The following is a 20,556-nucleotide window of genomic DNA, read 5'->3' as shown; positions in this document are numbered from 1 at the left end:
AACTGATTGGATAAATCTTGATTCCAGTATTTTCATTGCATGTAATTTAAGCTGGAATCTGAAACACTAGATGCCTCTTTTTGTTTCTTAAATATCTGATTTTTAATTAGCTGATCTATTTTCTACCACATTGTAAATCACTGATGTCTTTGGTGGTTATTCACAATTGAGCTAATTGACCATGTTTACCGCACTGCCAAACCAGGAACTGTTAGCCAATAGATCCATCCACTTGGTATTGTACTGCAGTCTTGATAGCATTATGAGAGGCAGAGATAGGGTAGAGAGTCGGAACCTTTTTCCTCCAGAGTGAAAATGTCCAACACTAGAGGGCGTAGCTGTCAGGTGAGAGGGGGAATGTTTAATGGCGATATGCTGGGGATTTTTTTTTTATACTTGAGTTGTGGGGGCTTGGAACACATTGCCAGTGGTGGTGGAGGTGGAGGCAGATATGATAGTGGTGCTTTAGAAGCTTTTAGGTAGGCACATAGAAGTGCAGGGAATGGAGGAATGTGGATCATGTACAGGCAGATGAGATCAGTTTCACTTGGCATAGACTTTGTGGGCATGTTCATGGTCATTATGTTCATGTGCTTGACTATGTTCTATTCATTTAATTGGTAGGCTTTGCGTTTCTCGGGCTCTCTATCCTAGTATGTTCAAATGTAAGTTCTGTGATATTTAACATAACACCCATGTGTACACTACATGCAATAGTATAAACTTCAAAATATCTGTAGAGTAAATGTTTATCCTTAATTTTTTTTTTCATTTTCCTTTTATGCTTTTGTGTGTGTGGGGAGTGGAGTTTGGAAATTGCATTATCACCTTCTTCCATTGTGGATTTTATGGGTGGTACTATTTTCATCTGTAAATGTGTATTAGCTCTGATACTGACCAAATTTTAACATGCACTATTCTGCTCACACGCTGTGCTTGTGCTTGCTCACCCACACTGGTTTGCAATTAATAACTGCTTTAGTTTTAAAATTAACCAGATTTTCAAAACTGCAGTGAACTTACTACTCCAGCGCTCCTTGGATACTACAAGATGTCCATTCCGCTCCAATTCTGTTATCACCAAATCTCAAATTTAAAGCCCTCCACCATTGGTGGCCATGCCTCAGCTACTAAAGCCCCTGAATTCTGGAATGCCTTCTCCAAAATCTTCTGCGTTTCTCCCTTTTTTATTTTTATTAAGGTGTTCCATAAAGCCATTTTTCATGACCACACAGTCAGTCATCAGACAACCTACCTCTGAGGTTAAGCATCAGTAGTACTGCTTGATCGTCCCTTTGTGAAGTATCATGATATGTTTAGCTGCATTAAAGAGACTGTCTTAGTGTAAGCTACTGTAATGAACGTTCATCAAGAAACTAGATTAGAATAAATGATTTGCTTCTTTCAAAAGGACACGGTAACTCGACCTGGAAATAAAACAAGACCGAGTGCTTAATTTGTGATTAGTAAGCCATTTTAACAAAATTCTTAACTAATGCTCAAAAACTTATTTAATATCTTTTATAGATTTGTGAGTCCTGCAAACAGACAGCTGCATTACATTTCAGCTGCAGAGTGGCTTTGTGCTTTGTTAGCCATTCCATTACACTGCAATTAAATGAATTGGTTCCAATTTCCTAATCAGCAAGGATTCAGTTTCCTTGAATTAACTACAGTGGATTTAACTGAAATGCAGACACAAGCAAACAATCAAGCAAGGGCATTGCCTCCTCCCCCTCCTCAAGTAAGACCAAGCGATGTGTTCAGTTTCAACCAGGATATTGTACTCCCATATTATTGTCCCTACAGATCAAAGAAAATAGTTTAAGTGCAGTGGTGTTTTCTTTTGCAATATCTTGTGGAGAGAATGTTTCCAGGAGTGGGAGAGTCTCGGACCAGATGGCACCGCCTCAGAATATAAGGATCCATCCTTTAGAATGGAGGGTGTACGGATTTCTTTAGCCAGAGGGTGGTGAATCTGTTGAATTCTAGCCACTGATAGTGATGAAGGCCAAGTCAATGGGTATTTTTAAAGCGGAGGTTTCTGATTAGTAAGGGATCAAAGTTTACAGAGAGAAGGCAGGAGAATGGAATTGAGAGGTAAACATAGATCAGCCACGATCGAATGCCTAATTCTGCTCATATGTTTTACGATCTTGTTATTGAAAAGCGTATATTTTTCCTCTGACGTTGACATGTGGAAACTGTCGCCCATCCCTTATTTCTGCTCTTTCCAAAGAACTATGCAAAGACATGATTTGAGATTGAGGAAACATGTGTAACATTTACACCTTGGAAAAAAAAACTAGTCCAGACAAATCAAAACTCAGCCATAACTCAATCAACAAAATAGAGATAGGAACTTTTGAAATAGGAGATGAAATAAGGGATTAATTTTTTCTTGTATTCTGCCATGTTGTGAGTCAAATACTCGAGCTTTCCTGAGTAAATTGGGAATATATAGCTCCTGTCTGCAAAGATCATGCAAAAGACTGAGCTTTTGCCTGAGGGTTTTGTGATGTGTTTACATGAAGCTCCATTTGTATCAAGTATATAAAGGAACACATGGAGTTACCCAGTGTAAAATAAAGTGTGCGGTATTAGATTTTTGGGAGTGAAGAAATAACGTAGAAAAATTGAAATAAAGCAGAATTTCATATTCCTTCGGTTGAAATGGTTGCAGTCAAGATATGATCTATAATACTGCAAAAAAGACTTGGTTGGGTTGGGTCAATGAATCTGTGTGGAATCTTACACGGTGGAACGATGTATATCAAGAACAGTGGCAAAAGACCTTTGGTTAATTTAAGAAAAGGGTAATTATAATTTATGGAATAGACAGATGTTTGAGAGGAAACTGGGAAACAATGTACATTGTTCTGATTGATCATAAAACCTTTACTTAGTGCACAGTGAGTGAACATTTATCTCAGCTGCGTTCAAAATAAGGCAGTATTGGAGTATTGTTTGCAGTTCTGGTCACCCCATTGCAATGTGGAAGCTTTGGAAAGCGTTCAGTAGAGGTTTACCAGAATGTTGCCTGGATTGGAGGGTATTTGTTTTAAGGAGAGGTTGGACAAACTTGGATTGCTTTCTCTGGAACTCCGGAGGTTGAGGGGAGACCTGATAGAAGTATGTAAAATTATCAGAGACATATAGGATAGGCATTCAGAACCTTTTTCCCCAGAGTGGGAATGTCAAAGACTCGAGAGCATAGCATGAAGGTGGGAGGGGAGAGGTTTAAAGGAGATGTGCAGGGCAAGTTTTTTTTACACACAGGGTGGTGGGGGCCTGAAACGTGCTGCCAGGGATGGTATTGGAGGCTGATATTATAGTGGCATTGCAGAGGCTTTTAGATAGTTACATGGATATACAGGGAATTGGAGCGAAATGGATCATGTGCAGACAGATGAGATTAGTTCATCTTGGCATCATGTTCAGCAAAGGCATCGTGTTCAGCACAGACATCGTGGGCCGAAGGGCCTGTCCCTGTGCTGCACTTTTCTATGTTTGAAGATTCAGGTGAAGTCCATTAATGTACTTCACTTCTGCTTTGCAAACATTTGGCAAATCAAAGTCACATTCGTGAAACCATGGGAATCAGTTTTGCAAGATTGGTATCCCAACCATGGTGGAACATGTGGAATGAATCAATATCTGTCCGATTTGGAGTGTGTGCAGAAGAGATGTACCAGGATACTTCCAAGGATGAGTTATGTGTTGAGACAGGGGAAGTGAAGTTACTCTCCCTGGGTCAAGAGAGATTGGAAGAAGATCTGATAGAACTGATTTAAAATCTGGAATGGTATAAGCAGAGTGGATACAGAGAAACCGCCTCCATTGGCAGAGGTTCAAGACCCAGGGCACTGAAAAACGATGATTATCAAAAGAACCAAAATTAACATAGGAAAAATCCTTTTACGTAGCAAATGGTGGGGGTGTAGAATGCGTTGCCATGGTTAGTGCTGTAGGCAGATTCAGTTGCAGCATGAGGTGTTCAAGAAGTGAGAATTTGCAGGGCTGTGGAGAGGACAGAAGAGGGAGACACACTCGTTCGTTTGCCCTTGCGTGGAGCCTCCATGGACTCAAAGGGCGAGGTGACCTCCATCTGTTGTGGAACCATTCCGTGATATTTTGTTCATGGATAATTGCTGAATCAGATCAGCCTATTGACCGCTATCAACCCTTGGGGGTCAATTTCTGACTGACAAAAACATGAATCTTGTTCTCTTAGAAATGGGCATTCAGCCAGATAATGCATCTTGGAGATTACTTCCATGACCTAGTAGGGCAAGGGAGAAAACCCATCGCTGCTCCTCGGGATATAAACTATGTTGATTCTACTTGCGTCTGCTTAGTTAGACTTCATTCCACCATTTGCACCACGTTCAATTTTTCACAGGATCTTTCGCAGCTGGTGTGCTGCTTTGAAGCAACAAGCTGTTAATCGCATGTCTTTTAACTGCAAGGGTTTTAGATTTTAGTCATGCATGCACATTTAAGACTTGGTCCAAAAATGGTTCCAAAATTAAAAGCACATAATTCCAGATGGAAAAGATTTATAGTTCCGTGTTAAGGCAATCATTTTTAGCCGAATACGAGGAAATTCCAGCAACCAAATGCTCGTCTATGTTACAATAGCAGCTCATTAATTGTTCCTCTGGAGTTTCTTTATACAAAGAAAGAACGAATCTCTGTAATGTCTTTCATGACCTATGGCTTAACCCAGAAAGGCTCGCAGAAGTATTTTTGAAGTGTAGTCATTGAAGTACTGTGGGAAATGAGGCAGGTAATTTATGCAGCCACAAGCTCCCACAAGCAACAGTTCCGTGATGATTAATTAATACGCGTCAGTCTCTCTTGGGCAATAAAGCACTTGCCTTTTGGGTCAGGTGCAGCTAGGATCAGAGGGGAGGCAAAGATTGGGGTAGGAGCACCCAAGATTTCTATAGGGGCCCAGAAGCGCTGTAAGAAACCGCAAGGAGTAATAATGGCTGCATACAGTGGCATTGCCGCAGTCAGGCAGAATTGAGTTGATTGCATAATTTCCCGTGTCAGTCGAGATTTTTTAACCGATATGCTGTGTGACTACAGTTTATATTATGCACATGATTGCTATGCGCATATCCTCCCCTCTCTGCATTCATCTTAATAAATACTCTTATTGTGAGATGTCACCATGATGAGTCATGCAGCTTGGAAGCACGCCCTTTGGCCGAACTTGCCAATGCCGACCAAGATCCACCACCTACACGAGTCCCACCTGCCCCCCACATTTGGCCCATATCCCTCTTGATCCTGGAGAAAATTGATAGGTGATGCTTCGGGTCAGGGCCCTTCTTCAGGCTGTTTGTAGTAGGGAGACAACCCAGTGGTATGAACATTGAATTCTACACTTTTAGGTAACTTCCACAAACACCTTTTCTTTCCGCTCCTCTAAAAGTCTGGTAACCAGATCTACAATTCGCAACAATGCATCCCTCTTGGGCTCATACATGTCCCTATCCAGGAGTCAGCCTATCGGGGGACCTTCTTGCTGAGGTCACCTGTTGCCGGCTCCGATTTGTCCGGTTTTTATCTTCGCTTCCAGTTTTTTTTCTCCCCACTCTCCCTATGACAATCAGTCTGAAGGATCCTAACCCGAAACGTCACCTATCTATTTTCACCAGAAATGCTGCCTGACCCTCTGAGTTACTCTACCATTTTGTGCCTATCTTTGGTATAAACCAGCATCTGCAGTTCCTTTTTATTTACATTCACTCTAAACCCTTCCTATCCATGAACCTGGCCAAAAGTCTTTTAAGTGTTGTTATCGTACCTACCTCAACTACTTCCTCCTCCCCCAATACCCTCTGTGTTGGCAAGTTGCCCCTCAGGTTCAGTTTAAATCTTTCTCCTCTCACCTTAAACCTTTGTCCCCTGGTTCTTTATCCCTGCTTAGGGTTAAAAAAATGTTCATTTACCCTACTTATTCCCTCATGATTGTATGCATCTCTGTAAGATCACACCACATTCTGCTGAGCTCCAAGGAATAAAGTCCTAGCCTATCCAACTTCTCTCCACAGCTCAGGCCCCCCCAAGTCCTGGCAACATCCTCGTAAAAGAGCAGAGCATTTACTCTGCTCTTTGAACAGAGTAACTGAGTAAATTGACTTTATTTATATAGTAGGGGTTTTTTTTTACCACGATTCATGCTTCCCATCCTATCTCCAACTCTTTTGTTGAATCAGCGCTGCCAAAAGATAATCTGAGAAAATGTAATCACTTGCTTTATGGGTTTGCTGATCCTGAATGCCGAATGTTCTTGGTGAGGCCAGCACTGAATGTTCAACACCCAACAGAAAGTAGGATCTCATTGATGTCATTAGACTCCAACCTTGGCATCAAAGGAAAGAACAAACCCTTTATTTAAACAACCTAGCCGGTAAACTATAATAAACTCATCAGACAATAAACTAATCTAATCTATTCATGGCTTTTAAGCATCTCAAAGTGCCTTACTGTCAGTGAAGTCCCTTTGAAGTGCAGTCACTGTTGCAATGTAAGAAACACAGCAGCCAATTTGTACATTACAAATTCCAGTAAAATTATTGAAAAGAACTTGGTAATCAAACATGTCGATGAGACAACTGTAATTTTAGCGCCAGGGTCCCCATCTTCAGGGACCTTCTCTTCCCAAGTTCTCAGAAATGAAAGAAGAGTGCAAAGATTTGATCTATCATATAAAAAGCATTATAACTGCATGGACTCTACATGGTAACTTTGCTTCCAAAAAATTACGAATATTGTGTACACAGCATTGTAAAATTTTAGAAGCTCAATGACACAGCTGCTTTTTGGAAGAGGAAGCTGAACATGTAAGCATTTGAGGGAGGGAGGAAAAGTATAAACTGAAGGGCGACATTTAAAAATAGCAATAAAAATAATATTGAGAAATTTGTAATATTCCATATCATCACCCAACAGGTCTTGCTTTCAGTCACCTCTGTTGTGTTTGAACTGCATCTTGAAAGGATTTTTTTGTTTTTCATTTTCTTCTCTTCCTATGTCCTCACATACCTTGTATTCCATTTTACCTGCTTTCTTTAGTTAGCAATGTATAATTTATGTAGTCCTCTTCAACCACCTAATTTATACCATTGTATGAGCTCAGATCATTGTCGCACTTCCACTTTCTGCAGTCAGTTCCTTTGCTCCTTGGAGACGTGGCCACATTGCAAGAGATTGGCGATGGGTAACAGTAGCCTGTCCATTTCGTCGTGCGTCATGTAAACAGGCCCTTCAGCCTGTGTCCAGTAAAGTACCTTCCTGAACTAACCCCACTGGTCTCTGTTTGACCCATATCCCTCCAAACTTTGCCCATCCATGTACCCGTTCGTAGACACAAAATGCTGGAGTAACTCAGTGGGGCAGCATCTCTGGAGAAAAATCCTATTCCTGCTGAGTTACTCCAGCATTACGTCTTCAGTGTAAACTAGCATCTGCCATTCCATCCTACACACGTACTTGTTCAAATGTCTTTAAAACAGTATAATTATTCCTGCCTCTATCACTTCCTCAAATATCTCGTTCCCTAAACCCACCACTCTGTGTGTGGAAAGATTGCCCCCCTAAATCTTTCCCCTCTTACCCTAAGCCTCCGCCCTCTAGTTTTAGACTCCGCTAACCTAGGAAAAAGACTGCGACCATCCACCTGATCTACGCCGCTCGTGATTTTACAAAATTATAATGTCACTCCTCGGCCTCCCATCACCTCCACAGAAAATAGTCCCAACCTATCCAGTCCCTTCTTACAACATGGGCCTTGCAAGTCCCCAACATATTTATGAATCTTTACTGCAACCTTTAGCTTAATCACATCCTTCAAGTAGTTGTGGTCCAGGTCAAACAACTGAACCAAGCGCAGCACCAAATTTCAGGGTCTCGGTTTCACCACCAACTCCCGACGATAAGCAGGGAAAGAAACCAATGCAACAGTGAGAGGAGCATTAATTGCAAGAGGTGACAACAGGCATGTACGGCAGACCCTGGAGAAGCACCCTTCATTATTCCATAAGATGTGCTTGAATTTCACCCATCTTCACCTCCCGCAATGTATTATCACTGGAGCTCAAGAATATCAGCCAGGATGAGTTTGGCCCCCGGGTTCCATCCTGGCTCAGTTCTGGCAAAAGCAAACCTATGCTTACTATGCTTACATCGCTTACAATGATTGAGGAACCCATCACCTGTTTTAGGCACCTATGAATCATGCCACAATGAAATGAGCGAGAACATTTTTGGGTCAACGTTTTTAAACTGCGCTTACTACAAGGCTTCATCTTGCAATAAGATAAAATGTAAAAACTTAAATAACATTCTAAGGACCAGAGAGAGTTGTGAATGCAGCCTAGTCCTTCACTCAAATTAGCTTCTCATTCACCCATTCCCCCACCCCCCTCCCCAATATTGATTTCTTCCCTGCTTTAAAAACTATACTCTCTTTGTAGCTGTAGCTTTATAGCTGTTCTGGGCACCAGTGGATGTACTCATGTATGACATGATTTGCCTTTGCAAAGCACTGTATATCAGTACAGTGAGGACAAAGGACCTGGTCTCGGACAGGGTGGTCTGCAGCACGGGTTCCGCAGGGAACAGTGCTAGCGCCATTCTTGTTCACCCTGTACACTGTGGACTTCAGGCACAGCTCTGCAGACTCCTATCTACAGAAGTTCTCTGATGACTCTGCCATCGTCGGCCTCATCACGGGCGACGAGGACAGGGCGTACAGAGAACTGATCAAGGAATTTGTGGACTGGTGCCAGTGGAACTGCCTCCAGATCAACGCGGTGAAAACCAGGGAGATGGTGGTAGATTTCCGCAGGCGCAGCCATGTCCCCCCGACACTGGTGAACATCGAGAGGGTGGATTCATATAAGTACCTAGGTGTCTACCTCAACAATAAACTGGACTGGACTGAAAACACCAATGCGCTATACAGAAAGGGCCAGAGCAGACTTTATCTGCTAAGGAGACTCAGCTCCTTCGGAGTGCAGGGGGCACTCCTAAGGACCTTCTACAACACGGTGGTTGCATCGGCCATTTTCTATGGTCTGCTGGAGTAGCGGCATCTCAGCGGCGGAAGGGAAGAGACTCGACAAGCTGGTCAGGAAGGCCAGCTCTGTCCTGGGTTGCCCCCTCGACTCAGTGCAGGTGGTGGGAGAGAGGAGGATGATGGCAAAGCTAACATCGCTGCTGGACAATGACTCCCACCCCACGCAGGACACTGTCACTGCACTGAGCAGCTCCGTCACTGACAGACTCCTTCACCCCAAGTGCATGAAGGAGAGATATAGGAGGTCCTTCCTTCCCGCTGCTGTGAGACTTCACTACCAGCACTGCTTACAGCAGACGAGTCAACAATAACAGCTAAGAACACACAGAAAACTGATGCCAATTTATGTATCTTTTATTTATAATGAATGATCTCTTGCTATCCACTTTGCTGCTGTAACACTGTAAATTTCCCCGGTGTGGGACGAATAAAGGAATATATTACACATGGCAGTAGTAAACCTATATCAGTACAGCCCCTCATGCCTGTTCCGCATCCAATTTGCCTTGTGCCTCTCGTCCACTTTCGCTGTTGATCCCACCACTCAGCTCCTCATTCCTTCAGTGTCCCATCTGCATTTCTGGGCTATTGAATTTGATTCATTGGTCAAGATGGAGTTGATTTTGATGAACAAACATGTGCCCTGAAGAAGTCAGATTTCCTTGAGCTTGAGGCTGCCGCCTCTCCATGGATCCAGGAGAATCAGAATTGTTGCTCTTTTGTTTTTGATAACTGACAATACCTGAATGGAGCAATTTGTAAGACCACGAAAGAGACTATTGCAAGCCTAAAAGGTACAAAAAAACTCAAACGGAAGGCTTGAGCTTGCAACAGAACATAAGCAAGTTTTTTACACATAGAGTGGTGGCTGCCTGGAATGGTGGCACTCACCAATGGTGGTGGTGAAGGCAGATACGATAGTGGCATTAAACAGACTGTTAGATAGGCACAAGGATGTGCAGAGAATGAAGGGTTATGGATTATGTGCAGGCTGATTAGAGTTGGTCTTTGGCGTCATGTTCGGCACAGACATTGTGGGCCAAAGGGTCCGTTCCTGTGCTGTACCTTTTGTATGTTCTAGAAGGCAGCATTAATATGGATGTAGAAATCGGCATCCTTGGCTCTGGGTAGAATCATGCAGGATGTTGAAACCAAGATGTCCCGATTCTCGCTAAGAGCCGACGAGAGAGGTGGTATTATATTATAGAATGCATTCACAGCCTCAGCCGCTGTACTCTGACCCACTGTATTGACTTAAAAGACAAAACCATGTAGCTCATTGTGCCAGCTGTGAGATTCCTTTGCAATGCTTTTTCCAAGGTTATTTCTTTTTCTCCCAACCAGGTTCAGGAGGTGTGCATCCGTTAGTGGACCCACTAGCAGCTGGACCCCATTTGGCCCGTTTTCCTTACCCACCCGGTGCAATCCCGAACCCACTATTGACCCAAGGTCCTCATGAACATGAAATGCTCAGGCATCACCCTGTCTTTGGTAAGAGAATTCAGACATTCCTCTCAAGTCATTACGTCACAATGTGTAATTGGTGTGAGGAGGAATTGCCATATTTTAATTTTGCAATGCTTTTTGAATGCAGGTAATGCTAAATTTTCCACTGTGTTTATTAGATATTTGTAATTTGTGTATATATAAATACAAAATTATGTGAATACAGGCAGCAGTTTGTCCAACTGCATTTGGTATGGCATATTTCACAACCTGCTGGAGATAAAAATAGAACTCTCTTGTCGATTGATGTTAAAAAAGACCAATAGTGCTGGAGTAACTCAATGGGCGGCACAGTGACACAGCTGGTAGAGCTTCTGCCTCACTGCGCTAAAGAGCCGGATTCAGCCCTAACCTCGGGTGCTGTCTGAGTGACGTTTGCCCCTTCTCCCTGTGAGCGCGTGGTTTCCTCCAGGTGCCCTGGTTTCCTCCCACATCCCAAAGACGTGCAGATATGTAGTTTAATTGACCACCGCAAATTGCCCCAAGTCTTGTCTTCTTTGGTCAGAGGATGGTGAATCTGTGCAATTCTTTACCGCAGAAGACTGTGGAGGCAAAGTCAGTGGATATATTTAAGAGAGATATGCAGAGAAAGATAGATTCGTGATTAACATGGGTATCAGAGGTTGTGGGAAGAAGGCAGGAGAATGGGGTTAGGAGGGAGAGATAGATCTGCCATGATTGAATGGCAGAGTCGACTTGATGGGCCGAATGGCCTAATTCTGCTCCTATCACATGACCTTGTGACCTATAGGTGAGCGGATAAGAAAGTGCGATCATTTTGAAGTAGAGTGAACGGGTCATCGATGTTCGGTGTGGACTTGTTGGGCCTTAAGGCCTATTTCCATGCTGTATCTCTAAACCAACCCAGATTTAGCAGGTCAGGCAACATGAACAGATGACATTTCGGGTCGGGGCCCTTCTTCAGATTTTACGTCCTGAAACATTCATGTCATCTATTCACGTTCTTCAGAGATGTTGCCTGACCCGCTGAGATACTCCAGCACTCTGTGTGTCTTCTTTATTTTTGTTAACCTGCTTCTTCCGTTCCGTGTTTCCACCTCGTCCATTGGCTTGTTGTTTTCAGGTGGACCTTACAGAGACCTGCCCGGTGCTATTCCAGCCCCAATGTCAGCTGCACACCAACTCCAGGCGATGCATGCCCAGTCGGCAGAACTGCAGAGACTAGCCATGGAGCAACAGTGGCTTCACGGCCACCATCACATGCACGGAGGCCCCCTTCCCGGACAAGAAGACTATTACAGGTAGGAGCTTCTGTCCAGCTGCAAGCACTTCCTTTTGGAGTAGGTGCCCCCCACGCTCAAATTCATCAACCTCAAGATTATTTTGTCCTTTGACAAAGAGAGTCATACAGCGTGGAAACAGGCCCTTCGGCCCAAGTTGCCCACACTGACCAACGTTTCCCATCTGCACTACTCCCACCCATCTGCGTTTGGCCCATATCCTTCTAAACCTGTCCTTAGCTGTCCCACATCCATATAAACCTGCACATTATCTTTTGAATGTCACACAATAAGACTGTAAGACCTTAAGACATAGCAGCAGAATTCGGCCAATCAGCACATCGAGTCCTTTCCACCCATCAATCATGGCTGATCTATTTTTCCCTCTCAACATTCTCCTGCCTTTTCCTAGTAACCTTTGATGCCCAGACTAATCAAGAATATTGAGCAGTCTGTTCTCAGCAGTTAGATGGAACAGCAAAACACACACGAATGTAACCGGCATTGCTAATTTATATCCATATTGTCTCCGCTTTGAATAGACTCTTGCATCCACTGCTCCCTGGCTAAATATATTTCTCCCCTTCTAAATGTTGAACACCTTACCTTATTTCAGTGTACGCTGATTCCAGATTCTGTAACCAGAGAAAGTTACACCCACACCCTGTAAATCCCTTTCATTACTTCACACTTCAGTAAATATAGGCCAGCCTGCCTTGATCTCTCCTGACATGAAAAACCCCAAATCCCAGGAGATAACCTTGTGAATTACACACACTATCTCCAGAGCAAATGTGAACGTTATAAAAGACACGGTGAATGTGTCTTTTTTCACTCTGGGAAAACTGTAAACCCCCACACTCTCCATTCACAATGCACCCCTTCTTTACAGAGTAACGTCTTTCATTTTTTCCCTGAGAGTTTCTTGTTTTGGTTCTGTGTTGAAGGTGGCTGGAGTGCCCGATGTTCTTGCCACCATTACTTTTGGCTTGGGTTTTCCCGGAATTGTGGCACATCCAGAGGAAGTTTCATCTGTTGGGGAGCATGTAAAATGATCTTGAAAAATAAACAAAGGGGGACATTTTTCACGGGAGAGGCGAATAAACATGTGTCAATACATCAAAAAAACATCACCCCTCTGCTTTTTTCCCCTGAACATTTATCAGAAATTCTCATATTGCCTCATTAAGAACCTCTACATTTGGAAGCAGCATTATTTTTGCATTTGCAATCATTCTGTTACAAAGTAGAACACCGTCATTGTCAAAAGCCATGAACCAATTTCAAATAATAATTCTTGAAAATGCAATCAATACCTACCCTGTAAATATGAGACATTACTTCCTTAATGTGTCTCCCCTGTAAATAGGTTAGATTAAATTTCTCTCTTAAACTCTCTCTTAAAATATCAGGTTTAGCGGAAATAGACACAAAATGTTGGATTAATTCAGCAGGACAGGCAGGCCTCCTTCTGAAGAAGGGCCTCGACCCATTCCTTCTATCCGGAGATTCTGCCTGACCCGCTGGTGTCTGTCTTCGGTGTAAACCAGCATCTGCAGTTCCTTCCTACACATCAGCTTTAGCTATCCCTCTTCTTAAACTTAATCTCTTTTTGGTCATCTTAGTTAATTATTTACTGTGACCAAGGCCCGACAGAAAAAGCACTGGAGCTCCCCCCTTCATTAGACATAATTCATAATAAATGTGGAAATTCCACACCATCCATGTCTCTAAACCATGTCACCTCAGTGTTTATGGGTCTCTTATGTGACCCTGGCACTTTTTACAGCAGACATTCACTGTAAAAATTCAAAGTAAACAATGTAATATATTAATGTTGAGCTTGAAGTGCAAACCTATCACAGATTCATAGTTAGGAAATATTATGCCTTTGTGTATTTGGACACCACTCTTACTTTTTACATCATTCATTAACTCAGCAGTAACTTCAAAATAGTCTAAGAAAAACCGACATTTGAACCCATGTGTGTGCTACCTTTGGCCTAAATGCTAAAATGTGACTTGAGGGTCAAAGGGCGATGCAGCACAGACACTGGCCCTTCAGTCCACCGAGTCAACACTGACCAAAAAACATCCACTTACACTAATCCTTCCTTAATCCCATTTCATTCTCGCCACACCCTCGCCAACTCCCCCAAGATCCCAATACTCACCCACGCACGAGGGGCAGTGTTCAGCGGCCCTTTGACCTACCAACCCACATGTGGGTTGAGTTGTGGGGGGAAACTGGAGAGGACAGAGACAGGGTGAACATTCAGACTCCATGCAGACATGCACCCGAGCTCAGACTTGAATCCAGGTCAGTGGCACCTGAAGTGCCACCTTCAGGATTTGAAAATCACCAACAACAGAAGAAAAGTTAAAGTTGATACAGATTTTCTTTTCTTTAGACTCTGGGTCCCTATCAATATTAGGCAAGGTGGAAACCCTAGCTGTGTGAACTCATTAGATTGCAACAAAACTTGTAAGTGACTAACTTCAATCAGATATTGGACCTGTTTCAAAAAATTAGCATGGTGTAAACTTCCCATTGGTGTTTGTTACAATTTTGAATGTGGCCTCCGTAGGTTCTGCTCAAAATGCAGCATGCCGAAAAAAACAAACCTAGTCCTGTCCTGCAACACCTCAAACGGTAAATCTATAAATGGTGCATAAGCACCAGAACAGCACAACCATATTTTGCTGAAACATGTTTGTGCTACGTTAACTTTTTGAAGCTAAGGACCTTGTTAATCTACACACCAATGTTTGCATGTCTGTGTTGACCTTCCTTCTGGGTACTATTTTTGCCATCATCGATGCTCAGTCATTCCTATCACTGGAAATGTGGGCCGCTCGCTCTTCACTGACCGCCAAACAGCTGAGGGCATTCTTATTTTTGGGTTCACAAATCAGCGGGACATTTGGAGAGCAGCAGATGGCGGAGCAGAGGAATCTTTTTTGCGATAATTCAGGGGGAGAGTTTAAAGAAAGCAGCCCATTGCAAAGCAGAAAATACTTTTTTTTCAAAAATCAGAGGCCGGACAGTTAAGTGATAGTCGTTGAGAGACACGGGAAAGGAATTGCAAGTGTAGTGGAGCAGCCCTGTTGGGAGAGAGGCTATGTTGAGGTGAAGTGCTGAGTTAAAGGGAAGAGCAGAGGCTTTGAGTTAAGAGGCTTCGGCGAGGAGACTGGACAGAAGGTGATGGCAGGTTATAGTATGGTCTGTTTTTGTGTGCTATGCTTCCTTGGTCTTTTGCAGTAATGATGGCAGATGGGATTGTGGAATTCTCCTCCTGCAGGATGTTGAAAGTCAGGGGGCCAGAGTTACAGGTCAGCAATTGGAAGGAGTGAAGAGAGGAAAGAGATTAGGACCAGTAAGTTTCAAAAGCGGGCAGCCACGGAGAGGTGAAGGACAATGGTGAAGCTGAAGTGTGTTTATTTGGCCTCCACAGCCTTTTTATTTCAATGCAAAAATATTGTGGGGAAAGCAGGTGAACTTAGAGCCTGGGTTGGTGGTTGACACTGTGTTGTTGCCATTGCGGGAATGTGGTTGTGAGAGGGACATGGTAGGCAGCGAAACATCCCAGGGTTTTGATGTTTCAGACAGGAGGTAAAAGAGGTGGAGGAGTTGCCGTACAGATCAAGGAAACTGTCATGGCGACACTCAGAACAGACGTACTGCAGGGTTTGTCCACTGAGGCGACATGGGTAGAACTCAAAAATAAGAAAGGTGCAAGCACTCTAATGGGAATCCATGATAAGTCCCCCCCATAGAAAGCAGATAGAAGGTCCAGGAACTAAACTGTAGGCGAGCAAATTCAGAATTAAAGGATGTTCTTTTAGGAAGATGAGGAGGAATGTCTTTAGACAGAGGGTTGTGAATCTGTGGAATTCTTTGCCACAGAAGGCTGTGGAGGCCGTCAGTGGATATATTTTAAAGGCATAGATAGATAGATTCTTGATTAGTACAGGTGTCAGAGGTTAAGGGGAGAAGCCAGGAATGGGAGAGTCTAGGACGTGGGGTCATAGCCTCAGAATTAAAAGATTATTGATTAGCACAGGTATTATGTGGAGAAGGCAGGAGAATGGGGTTAGAAAGGAGAGATAGATCAGCCATGATTGAATGGCAGAGTAGACTTGATGGGCCGAATGGCCTAATTCTACTCCTATCACTTATGACCTTATGAGCAAAGAGGTTCTGCTGACCGTTTGCATTGATCTAAGGTGGAGGTAATTAAGAAGGATTTGCATCCTAAAGCATTGTAAGACAAAGGTTTTGATGCTTGGGTCAAATTCCACCTAAGCCCCCGTAATGATGCCTTGACTTTGGAAGGAGTCAGGTGAAGTGCACATTGAATGATATGTGGGCCTGGAAGCAAATAGGAACGTCGGTGACCTTCAGTTGCATAAATGTGTTTTGTGCTTTGTATTTCACGGTTCAGGTGATTAAGGGTGATGTCAGGGAGCTGTTTAAAACTACAAAGATTTGATGGTATACAAAGGAATCGCAGAAGATCGCTGCATAGAACGAGGCCATTCAGCTCATTGTGGCCATGCTAGGCAAAGGAAATCCCAAGCAGGCAAATATTGTCTCTTGGGCATTTACAATTGTGATGAGAGAGCAACCTTGCCTCACAAAGGCAATGGAAATCTGAAACTGTCTCGCAGTAAGGCTGTGCAACCAGGATCTATTGAAATTTCACAATTGTGAATGTAGATATTCTCACCTCATAAAGTCATACAACATGAATACAGGCCCTTCAGCCCATCTTGCCTATGCCAACCAAGATGCCTCTCCATTAGTCCGACCTGCCTGTGTTTGGCCCATATCCTTCTAAATCTCTCCTAACCATGTACCTGTCCAATGTCTTTTAAACGTTGTGATAGTACCTCCTCCCTCAACTGCCTCCTCTGGCAGCTTGTTCCATATACCCACCACCCTCTGAATGGAAAAATTGCCCTGCAGGTTTCTATTAAATATTTCCCCTCTCACCTTAAGCCTGTGTCCTCTGGTTTTTGATTACCCGGCTCTGGGTAAAAGGCTCTGTGCATCTACCCTATCTATTCGGTGAGGAAATCAAGGCAGGACAGTGGCTAGACTGATTTCTGCTTTTTACTGCGAGCATCCTGTAAAAGCAAAGGAAAAGATCCCTCCTCACGTTTTATCTGAATTCAGGGAAAGGGTAGAATTCTACCCCTTGGACGTAGTATTCCAGTTTCCACTGTTCTGGGTGGAAATGGCTCGTGTGTGATGTGTTCCAGCATTGTCACGTTCAGAGACTGCATCACAGTGTCCAGCCGTTGTGTTTTTGAAGAAAACTGCTTGATTGACTAATCTGTTAAAAAGTGCCTTCAGTTCAACATGGCCCGGCAGGGATAGTGTTAATCTGGAACTTCATGAAGCAATATAGGCAGCATGTCAGGGCAATAGCACTGCAGTTAGTATGTTCTGAACCAAGTGGAGGTATCTCTGCTTTAATTTTATTTGTTTTGAAGCGCAGGTAAGTGAGCAAACCTTGTATTTCAGATTAGCCGAGTGCATCTTGAATGTGTTTTTAAAGAACATCCAAAAGTGATTATTTTCAAAACCACACTTGTCTCTCTTGCAGTCGACTGAAAAAAGAAAGTGACAAGCCTCTTTAAGCGCTGAATCTTGTGGAGGCTCGCTCATGAGGCCAAGGATTACTCAACCAGTACTTTGGAAGAACCTCTGACATCCTGCAAGAACAAAACAATACGGAGACTATATCAAAACGCATTTCCCACCCCCACCTCCCCCCAAAAAAAGGATTGTATGATTTTATTTTATGATATTCCTTTCTGGAGGGCAAATCACTCGATGCTGGCTGTGGATCTTTGCACGACATTGTGTTCTGTAATGTGATAGTGGGAAATGTACCTTGAGCAGTGTTTCCGGCTGTTCTTGTATTGGTACCAGACCAGGTTTCAATTGGTCACTGCACAATGCATCCTAACGAAAGAAAAAAACGATTAAACAAAGTTCTAGTAGAAGTACTATAATACATTTTATGATTCCTTAAATAATATGTAGGATATCTTTAAAGAGAAAAAAAATCTGTGGCATGGCTTCTGAATTTGTAAATAAAGAAAATGAACCGTGTACGTAAAGGATTAGTTGTGGATTTCTAATTGGAAAGCTAAGTGTTTTGAACAGTTCCGCTCCCTTTGATTAAAGGAGAGAAAGTAGCTGTGTGGTAACGTTTGCTCTGAAATGGAGTGGGGTTTTTGTTTTTGTTTCAACTGTGTCTGGAGACAGTGGCAAAGGTTGCAGGGATAGTGGTCCAGACAAACATTGACATAGATTTCAAATATAACAGCAAAAGGCACTACAACTAGTATGTTGCCATCACCGAGTTTGGACATCCCACGCCCACCGTGCCGGTCAACAGTGCAGACTGTTACTAGCCTGATCGCTTTCCAACAGCAGAAATATTGTAAGCTTTCCATTCTAATCATTAAAAAAAAAAACATTTTCAGTATCTGAAATATTTAAGAGATGGTTGTATCTTTTAACTCCATTTTATAGTTATAATTCAATGATTTAATATTTTAAAAGAATAAACTAATTATAAGGAACAAATAAGCTACTTTTATATTTGATGCATTTAATTTCCATCATCTTTGTTCTTGTTAAATATTAGTAATTGCATATACCTGTGACATCATTACCGATTTTTTCAGTTTTGCTTGCCAACTTATTTTGTTGTATGAGGGCGATATCTTGTCATTTAGGTATCCGAATCATGGCTACTGAAGTGTCTCAAAATGGATTGTAAAGTTTGGGGAAACTGATAAAGGACCAAAAATATAAGCTAAAGGATTATTATTACGAGCCCTTCTTTTGACCGTGGATCACTGAGGAGCATTTGTGAAACTCAGTGCCCCTCAGCTGTGGTTGTAAATTGTACGCGTCTGTGCATTTCTCTCGTAATGGCAAAGAAGAATCAATCTTCTGCATTAAACAAGGAGTTGGAATAAAGGCATGTGCTTGTGATTACTGAAGCCTGATGGAAAATATCCTTTTATTTCTGGGATAAATGTTCTAAAGTTAAAAGATAATAGCCAGTCAAAAACATTCAGTTTTGAGGTTCATTTTATAATAAACATTGTTGTAGCTGTTTTGATTTTGGGGCTGTTAATTACCTTGTGGAAATTTATACCCATTTTTGCTTAAAAGTAGCAGAAAATTGTCATAGTTAACCAATGTGCACCAGTGTCTGGTGTCAGTGGTTTAGGTATCTGAGATGCCAGCAGTTATTTCGATAAAGTAACATTAATTTTAGAGCAGGGTGCTGCTTATTTTGCTTTTGTCAATCATGTCTATCTTTTTTTTTTTTTTTAAACTGAAAATATCATTCTTAAAAGTTATTGGCGATTTTGTGCTTTACATTTTATTGATGAAGCTATTACATAGTGTCAGAAGCTGAACGCAGATTCTGGCTTTGACTGTCTGCACTGGGTGACTGGTTTCCTGATAGTGCGTATCTATCTGTCTTTTCCCCTTGATTTTATCAAGGACTGTATATTTGCCATTGTAGACTGTTATGTGGTGTTCACTGTCATAGGACTGTGTTTAAAAGGAAGAACTAACTACATGATGTAATGACAGCCCCGATAGTGACACAAAGTTTCAGGTTTTTTTATTTTGCTTTTGTGTTTTCAAAAGTATAATGTTTAATGTTGTCAATGGTCCAGCTTCTTATTTCACTGCAGCATTAGCAGAATGTAAATTCTGATGCTAAATTTATATATATCTTGAAGCTTAATGTATATAATAGTAGTTTGCCATGGGATAACACAATGTAAACAAACTGTAGAAGCAACGATTGTGAGTTCTGTGTTTTCTCCATTTGAGTATTTTGTAATTTTTGAAATATTTGTGACTTAAATAAACCAACAGAGCTGCAATAATCTTGTTTCTCTTTGACTGCACAGCAGGAGAAAAGATGTGCCAGCTGGCTCTCATTATTCTGCTGGTTGGTGCATTGTGGTGTTGATAATCGAGGCTCATTGGCTTCAAAAAAACTTTTATGATCAATTCTGTAACAGTGTCATTCCAAGTATCCTTTTCAGGATGATTATCTGTGAGAATTGAATGGCCTTACCTTCCATTGATCTGACTTGGATGGGTTTAAGCAGACAATATTCACGTACATGTTCACAGCGTACAATATTCACCGAAGGCCCTAGATTCTGCCGTGGACATTAAATTATAGCCTCAACTTTACTACATGTTGATGCACTGACATTCCTGTTGTTTTTGATGATTGGATCCCCAGATTATCTGATGGAATTGTGGCAGGTGGATCTCAGCATGTTTAGACTAGGATACAGCGCGGAAACAGGCCCTTCGGCCCACTGAGTCCGCGCTGATCAGCATTTGCCCCGTACACTAGCACTCTCCCACACACTAGGGACAATATACAATTTTTTACTCAAGCCAATTAACCTGCTAACATGTACATCTTTGGAGTGTGGAAGGAGTGAGGGCGTGCAGCGTAGGTTCACTAGGATAATTCCCGGAATGGCGGGACTGTCGTATGTTGAAAGGCTGGAGCAATTAGGCTTGTATACACTGGAATTTAGAAGGATGAGGGGGGATCTTATTGAAACATATAAGATAATTAGGGGATTGGACACATTAGAGGCAGGAGTCCAGAACAAGGGGCCACAGTTTAAGAATAAGGGGTA

General features: G+C 42.4%; 1 protein-coding gene across 1 annotated transcript in view; it reads left to right on the top strand.

Annotated features, from left to right (window-relative positions):
• LOC144591652 (arginine-glutamic acid dipeptide repeats protein-like) overlaps nucleotides 1-19,776 on the top strand; it is a gene marked incomplete at its 5' end in the record, with an annotated part of 28,045 nt that extends 8,269 nt beyond the window's left edge. Inside the window, 4 exons of the mRNA XM_078395701.1 lie at nucleotides 10,439-10,585; nucleotides 11,685-11,862; nucleotides 14,253-14,326; nucleotides 17,454-19,776. Of these exons, the coding sequence (XP_078251827.1) occupies nucleotides 10,439-10,585; nucleotides 11,685-11,862; nucleotides 14,253-14,326; nucleotides 17,454-17,461 (407 nt within the window). The remainder of the gene's footprint in view (nucleotides 1-10,438; nucleotides 10,586-11,684; nucleotides 11,863-14,252; nucleotides 14,327-17,453) is intronic.
• Between the last annotated feature and the right edge of the window lie 780 nt (nucleotides 19,777-20,556).

Source organism: Rhinoraja longicauda, unplaced genomic scaffold (genome assembly GCF_053455715.1).
Source record: "Rhinoraja longicauda isolate Sanriku21f unplaced genomic scaffold, sRhiLon1.1 Scf001345, whole genome shotgun sequence".
NCBI classification, from domain to species: domain Eukaryota; kingdom Metazoa; phylum Chordata; class Chondrichthyes; order Rajiformes; family Arhynchobatidae; genus Rhinoraja; species Rhinoraja longicauda.
Note: the sequence above shows the minus strand (reverse complement) of the source record. Positions and strands in the feature narration are given on the sequence as shown.